General features: G+C 40.2%; 1 protein-coding gene across 1 annotated transcript in view; it reads right to left on the bottom strand.

The window, feature by feature from the left end:
* LOC110458202 (transient receptor potential cation channel subfamily A member 1 homolog) overlaps positions 1-5866 on the bottom strand; it is a 54543-nt gene extending 48677 nt beyond the window's left edge. Inside the window, exons 1-2 of the mRNA XM_021509809.1 lie at positions 5780-5866; positions 1017-1304 (exon numbers count right to left, since the gene is read on the bottom strand). Coding sequence (XP_021365484.1) covers positions 1017-1205 — 189 coding nt within the window. The 5' untranslated portion in view covers positions 1206-1304; positions 5780-5866. The remainder of the gene's footprint in view (positions 1-1016; positions 1305-5779) is intronic.
* Between the last annotated feature and the right edge of the window lie 2682 nt (positions 5867-8548).

Genomic DNA, 8548 nt, shown 5'->3' on the forward strand with positions numbered 1-8548 from the left:
CCCAGATCAGGGTTGGTCACAGGCACCACTGTAACAGGAGAGGGAAAATACACGCCCAGACCAGGGTTGGTCACAGGCACCACTGTAACAGAAGAGGGAAAATACACGCCCAGACTGGAGTTGGTCACAGGAACCACTGTAACAGGAAGGAAAATACACGCCCAGATCGGGGTTGGTCACAGTCCCCACTGAAACAGGAGAGGGAAAATACACGCCCAGATCGGGGTTGGTCACAGGCACCACTGTAACAGGAGGGAAAATACACGCCCAGATCGGGGTTGGTTACAGGGCCCACTGTAACTGGAGAGAAAAAATACACGCCCAGATTGGGGTTGGTCACAGGCACCACCGTAACAGGAGGGAAAACACACGCCCAGATCAGGGTTGGTCACAGGCACCACTGTAACAGGAGAGGATAAATACACGCCCAGATCGGGGTTGGTCACAGGCACCACTGTAACAGGAGAGGATAAATACACGCCCAAATCGGGGTTGGTCACAGGCACCACTGTAACAGGAGGGAAAACACACGCCCAGATCGGGGTTGGTCACAGGCACCACTGTAACAGGAGAGGATAAATACACGCCCAAATCGGGGTTGGTCACAGGCACCACTGTAACAGGAGGGAAAACACACGCCCAGATCGGGGTTGGTCACAGGCACCACTGTAACAGGAGAGGATAAATACACGCCCAAATCGGGGTTGGTCACAGGCACCACTGTAACAGGAGGGAAAACACACGCCCAGATCGGGGTTGGTCACAGGCACCACTGTAACAGGAGAGGATAAATACACGCCCAAATCGGGGTTGGTCACAGGCACCACTGTAACAGGAGAGGAAAAATACACGCCCAGATCGGGGTTGGAACCCAGGATCCTCCGACCTGTAGACGGACACTCTACAAATTGAGCTACCTGATTGCCCACGATTAACCCAGTCCAGTTCCGCTAAATTCATATATTTTTGTTGTTTGTCTGCATAGCCTAACATACCTGATGAAGAGCCTAACCTACCTGATGAAGAGTGAAGTTGAGTAGTTCAGCACTCTCCGAGCGTTTTATGGGATGGATGGGCTCGTCCTGCCCGTCCACAGGATTGGAGAGCAGGCCTGTCATCTCCACTACTCCCTTGTCTGTGTTGGAAGATGGCTGGACATTTAGTAAGGTCCGGTAATTACCGGATTCTCCGTTGGTGGGGTCCATCCCTGGGTGGGGTTCGACCGCCGTCAGTGTGAGGGCGGTGTAGGGGTGTTTGGTAGTCAGTTTTCCTGGTCAGTCTTCAGATATATGGTCAGTCGTAGGCTATAATAACAAAACACTGTCACGTTAATACATCAACGCAGTAAAACAGAAACTTAACTCTCTACATAAGAAGTTAAATCAATAAGTGTACTGTCAGGGATTCATAATTTATATAGAAAGTGTATTTAACTTAAAGTGAGACTTCAGTGATATACTCTATTACTCTCAAGTCAAATATTATCATAAACACTGTTATTAAAGTACGGTAATATTGTTACTTTATATGCAGTCTGAGAGTTTGGTCGGTAGGGATTGGCCCAACCACCAGCCCTCTTATGTAAGTAGCAATTAATTTAAATAAAACTTGTTAAAATTTGTCAATTGAATTATTTAAAATCATTATACATCTGACTTAAATCCTATTTACATTCCACTTTTTTATGTTGTGTCATCAACTCATCATGTCAATTACTATTACTTTATGCAGTAAGAGAGTTTGGACGTTAGGGACTGGCCCAACCACCAACAGCCCTCTTCTGCAAAAAGCAAACAAATTTTTATAAAAATCAATTGGTTTAAATGTATCGTTTGTATCAGATTTTCATTAGTATAAGTTATATACCAGTACATGTCAATCAATTATATTAACATATGTTAATGTCTGAGAGTTTGGTCGGTAGGGATTGGCCCAATCACCAGCCCTTTGGTAAGTAACATTTTAAGTTAATGAAACCGGGATAATATTTGCAATGTATATGTTATTTTAATATTCAAATATGCATAGCGCTGCGAGTCCTAGTATTCGTACTGTATCGTCAATGTGGTGTGTATGTCCGTGTACCTGTACTGTCCGTGTCACGTGATGTATGTTACCTGTGGTATGTATGTGCCTGGTAGGTGTAAGGTAAGAGTGTGTATGTCCGTGTACCTATCCTGTCCGTGTCATGTGATGTATGTTACTTGTGGTATCGCATGTACCTGGTAGGTGTAAGGTAAGAGTGTGTATGTCCGTGTACCTATACTGTCCGTGTCATGTGATGTATGTTACTTGTGGTATACCATGTACCTGGTAGGTGTAAGGTAAGAGTGTGTATGTCCGTGTACCTATCCTGTCCGTGTCATGTGATGTATGTTACTTGTGGTATACCATGTACCTAGTAGGTGTAAGGTAAGAGTGTGTATGTCTGTGTACCTGTACTGTCCATATCACGTGATGTATGTTACCTGTGGTATGTATGTGCCTGGTAGGTGTAAGGTAAGAGTGTGTATGTCTGTGTACCGGTACTGCCCGTGTCACGTGATGTATGTTACCTGTGGTATACCATGTACCTGGTAGGTGTAAGGTAAGAGTGTGTATGTCCGTGTACCCGTACTGTCCATGTCACGAGATGTATGTTACCTGTGGTATGTATGTAACTGGTAGGTGTAAGGTAAGAGTGTGTATGTCTGTGTACCGGTACTGTCCGTGTCACGTGATGTTTGTTACCTGTGGTATTTATGTACCTGGTAGGTGTAAGGTAAGAGTATGTATGTCTGTGTACCTGTACTGTCCGTGTCATGTGATGTATGTTACCTGTGGTATGTATGTGCCTGGTAGGTGTAAGGTAAGAGTGTATATGTCTGTGTACCGGTACTGCCCGTGTCATGTGATGTATGTTACCTGTGGTATACCATGTACCTGGTAGGTGTAAGGTAAGAGGGTGTATGTCCGTGTACCCGTACTGTCCATGTCACGTGATGTATGTTACCTGTGGTATACCATGTACCTGGTAGGGGTAAGGTAAGAGTGTGTATGTCTGTGTACCTGTCCTGTCCGTGTCACGTGATGTTTGTTACCTGTGGTATGGATGTACCTGGTAGGTGTAAGGTAAGAGTGTGTATGTCCGTGTACCTGTACTGTCCGTGTCATGTGATGTATGTTACCTGTGGTATACCATGTACCTGGTAGGTGTAAGGGAAGAGTGTGTATGTCCGTGTACCCGTACTGTCCATGTCACGTGATGTATGTTACCTGTGGTATGTATGTGCCTGGTAGGTGTAAGGTAAGAGTGTATATGTCTGTGTACCGGTACTGCCCGTGTCATGTGATGTATGTTACCTGTGGTATACCATGTACCTGGTAGGAGTAAGGTAAGAGTGTGTATGTCCGTGTACCTGTACTGTCCGTGTCATGTGATGTATGTTACTTGTGGAATGTATGTACCTGGTAGGGGTAAGGTAAGAGTGTGTATGTCTGTGTACCGGTACTGTCCGTGTCACGTGATGTTTGTTACCTGTGGTATGTACCTGGTAGGTGTAAGGTTAGAGTGTGTGTCTGTGTACCTGTACTGTCCGTGTCACGTGATGTATGTTACCTGTGGTATGTATGTACCTGGTAGGTGTAAGGTAAAAGTGTGTATGCAAGTGCCTCGTTTTGGTTTTATATGGTCAGTCTTTGTGTAAGTTTGGCGTGTAAGTCATTCATATTGGACATTTGACAGCGGACATGTTGACAGTAGACAAAGCTAGACAAGTAGTATATGGGAAATCTAAATAATTGGTACGTACTTAATGTATTTTAATAATTTAACTATAAGCATTATTATTCTTACTGTAATATCTATATATAAGTTAGGGGTAGGTACATAGATAACGTACTTTGTGTAAAATTCTGTATTGGACACGTATATATGATTTATTAATTAAGTATTGAATAAATGTAATGTATTTTGGTATCTGTATAATGAAATGTATATTTCATTATAAAGTAAATTTTAACTTATGTTTCAAACTTTCGAGTAATTTAGATAAATCAGAGACGTATAATACAGAGATTGGCAACTCACGCAGATCTCGCAAAAACATGCATCCCTGAGAAATGCTACGAGACTTGGGTTGCGGCATGAGTGTTTGTTTTGACAGCTTATCGATCCTGGTGACGATAGTCTGGTCAGTGAGTTACCTATGATAATTCGATCGTGTATTCGTTAGTTCGTGTCAACATGTCACATATCCTAGATATATGGCTCATATAAAGAAGCTTGTTAGAAATATAGTGTAATATCTGAATACGTTTTTGAAATAAAATAACAAACGAGAGAGGAGTGCCGGTGTCATGAAAGGAATTCCCTCGCACATCACAGCTGCCGTTTTTTCAGAGCTCAATTATCAAACTTTGCAAGAGCTGTCTAGAAATATTATGTTTGAATAAATATCTGAAGATGTATTTGAAATTAAATAATGAATTAGAAAGGAGTTCGTGTTTTAATGTAAACACACAAAGAAAAAAATCCTCACACGTCAAAGCCGCCATTTTTACTTGTTTATTCTTAAAAACCTGTATTTTCATTGCTAAATTATGAAACTTTGCAACAACCTCATTTTAATTTCCTTGTTAGAAATATCATTAAATAATTAATTTCTGAAAACTTTTTTTAAACTGTCTAAAGAACAAAAACGGAGTTCGTGTTCTAATTTGTCATGATAGAAATAACCCTCACACATCCAAGCCGCCATTTTAACTTGTTTACTCAGAAAAACTGTATTTACATAGCTAAATTATGAAACTTTGCAAGTATTGTAACAACCTCATTTTAATTTCCTGGTTAGAAATATTATCCAATAATTAATTTCTGAAAACATTTTTGAAATTGTCTAAAGAACAAAAACGAAGTTTGTGTTCTCCTGAAGCCAGAATCATTACCGATATGTAAACACAGCCACGATGTGCAATCTTTCGATGTTTGGTGTTTTCTAAACTTAATAATTTAAGTTAACATTCAATGTAGCACTCCCAAACCGCATGGAAATCTCAGCTAGCTGCGGGTTTAATATTACGTTGATTTTCGATGTTTTCTCATGGCATAATTATGTTTTGAACAGGAAAGGATTATTTAATGCAGCGAACCGTATATCCAATATAGCGCAGGTGAAGCGTAACTCGCGATATGACATCGGGTTACCAGTGACCAATGGTAAGGCCAAGAGCAAGTTGCCAATCTCTGTATTATACGTCTCTGGATAAATGTAAAGCATATAATGTATTTATTGTCCATATATGTTGTAACACTTTTTTTAACTAGAATTTAATTAGTTTGTATTTTTCCTTGTAGGGTCTTGAATGTCTTAAATATACTTAAAAGAAATGAAATAAATGTCCATGAACATTATTGTGTACTCTTCGCTTTCATTCGTCAAAACGGGCGACATGGCGACCAATTGATGCTCCGAAAATAAAACCTACTGAATTAACAAATTATTCTTTAGATAATAAGTCTGTTGATTTGTTGGCTAAATTACTTCCTTGGGATGAGTAGAATTTGTGATACATGAGAGCTGGCCCTGACGACAAAACATTCGACTGGTACAAGTTTACATCTCTGGTCAGACTTCGCCTTCGGTGAAAGTTCACAACCTGTTTGTTTACATTCTCATGGAAGCGGTGGAATGTGGGAGTCAACCGATGAAAAACGGTCTTGTAGTCATTTCACAAACAATTTCGCTAGAATACTGAAATTCAGCCTAACTCACGGGTTACCTCTCAGTAAAGTACTTACATTGTCGGGTGTGCCCCACCTCGGTTTAGAGTATTTCGCTTAGGCCTAATTAGAGGCAGCAGATTCCCGTCGAATTTAGTATGTCACGTGACAACACACAAGGGGAGGTAATTAGTAAACTATTTCGCAATCGCTGGATCTATTTCGCAGGACTTCACATTCCCGCGTTATGATAATGATCATGTTTTCGGCAACATCCTAGTCATCAGTATTTCAAAAACAGTTACCGCCTACCGTCAATAAAGAGTAAAATCATCTGGTTGTTTATTGAATTATTTTACCTTTAAAAATGATGGGCTTCAAGACTGAAGTTTTCAACATAAAAATAAAAACGTACAGTTATGTATAGTTTAAAGGGGCTGGTCGGGGGGAAAAATACAAAATAAATGGGTCTAATTACGTTCTCTGGCCTTCGAAAAGTTATACCACGGCAATATGATGGTCGAATTCTGCTTGCAATGTCCAGTTTTGACCACTGAAATATCGGGGAAGCCCCGGGTAAATTTAGCGCAGATTAATTTATAATATGTCAAGTGATTGTTTCGAAATTGAGGCAGTGAAGATAACGAACAACAGCGAGCCTCTTGAAGAAAATCGCATACATTCTCATGTTTCATATTCCTTTCCCAACATATTGATCAGTCTTAGATCTTTTCCCCGTAATTTTCTCTGTCCTTTCTATTTGATATAGCAGCTCTATAAGCTTATTCTTTTTAAAAATATACATAACTTTACAAGAGATCTGCATAATCAGTGTATCAATTACAATTACGTACATTTAAGATTAATCAAAAGACTAAAAGAAGAATGAAATGTATTTCAATATCCGCTAAGTTAAAAATGTAGTCTTTATAGAAAAAATATCATACCTACCGCGGGTTTTCATATTCAGTCCATGATACAATTTTAGCTGTGCATAAATGACGTGGTGATTGTCAACCGTTTTCCTTAAATAACTGTCAGCTAAACTCAGTGGAACATGAGGTGCTATTAACTAAGATTAATTAACTTAAATTCAATTGAAGATATTTTCAATTATTTGAGAAGATATGTTGTATATATCTACACTTGAAATTTGATTGAAGATATGCCCAAGAAGGGTAAGTATTTTGAGCACTATATATGTGTGGCCCCCGTCATATGTTTAATGTTAAATCTAGGAGAGTATAGATGACCGGCGATCTGAGATCAGGCGCGCAGCTGTCATGTAAACAGTATTATAGTAGTTGCATGCACATCAAAAATCCTCAAATGTATTTTTAATGTGTTTTTAATTTGAATGCATCTTAAATATATGATTAAATTATTGCACAGTAAAAAAAAAAAAAAAAAAAATCCTTTTAACACTAAAATATTCCTCTCGATATTCATCAGAAAGTAACACTGAGCCTCTAGATTAAAGAAAAAACATTTTCATGGGTTGTGATAGGGTCGGATGCATGTAAATCGTTTATGTTCCAGCGATGCGCCCGGATGTCTTAGGGACAAGTATTTGAACATGGTATAGGTCAAGATGACGACCGATATAATTAAGTTTGAAAGGCTGCACCGGAACATCTAGAGTAGGAAATTCTGGTTAGTTAGTTGATTGGTTTACAACGAACATTTACCTAGAAAGTCGTGAAAATCAAGATGCGTAGGTTTCTGCGGTCTTTCTGCATGTTGTTGAAAGATGATTACATTACGTATTGGTCTACACAGCCCACATAAATGTATCTTAAAGGAAAATCTTGATGCTTAGAACAGATACTTTCAGCATAGCAAACCAACTTTGATAGAAACTCCGTGTGGGCGCGGGCAAACGTATGGAAAATTACGGGGCAGCTATAAGAGAGCCTCGACAGGGGCAGGATATCCCCCGAAAAAAAAACCTGCAGGTAGGGCGTAAGAATTGTACCTGCTGCCCCCAATTGCATGATCGTAAGAGGCGACTAAATTTGGGACCTTTTCTCTTCTCTCCTTTCTAAATAACTTTCTTCTTCCTAATGTCTCCCTTGACAATGCCTCACTTTTGGCCATTTATTGAGCGTTCGCCCCTGTGAGGAAGGCTTTGGGTTCTGTCCCCTGGCCGAGACATACCAAAGTCTTTAAACATGGTAGTTTCTTCTCCTGCTTAACGCTAAGCAAATAAGGAGTGGGACGACTGGTTCGCCCGTTGTCAGTATAATGTAACCGGGTGGGGCGTCCTGCTGGGTGTTTTCGGCAGTATGTTTCAGTGAGGTAGCACTATAAAGTCGGCATCAGTTCGGCGCTATCACAAGGAGACAAACACGAACATATCGCAGCCTCCCAAAATACACACACATACACTACACGCATGCATTTTGCACACAGGGGAGGCCGTCCTTAAATGACGTTAGCTGTTAATAGGACGTTAAACAAAATCAAACAAACAAACAAATCCCCCGAAAAAGTAACGTGCTGGATTTGCTATCGACCCATCAGGGATTTGTGTACCACGCATGCACATCTGCACAATCTGTTTTACAATCATTCTATACATAAGGACGTGCTACCCATTTCTACGTATGATCATGTATTTAGTACTATCATCAATTTACAAGCTACACTAACGACTAATGCTGGCCTCTTGTGGACCACATCCAAAATCAATCGACGACCTTGTCCTATATTTTGGTTTGGATGATCATTAGTTTCTAAGTTGGACAACCTCTAAGAAAAGAAATTCTGTTTAAACCATGTACCCTACACACAACTCTATGTTATGTGACACACACCATGTACCCTACACACAACTCTATGTGACAC

The sequence above is a fragment of the Mizuhopecten yessoensis genome, unplaced genomic scaffold, assembly GCF_002113885.1.
Source record: "Mizuhopecten yessoensis strain PY_sf001 unplaced genomic scaffold, ASM211388v2 scaffold1175, whole genome shotgun sequence".
Classification (NCBI taxonomy): domain Eukaryota; kingdom Metazoa; phylum Mollusca; class Bivalvia; order Pectinida; family Pectinidae; genus Mizuhopecten; species Mizuhopecten yessoensis.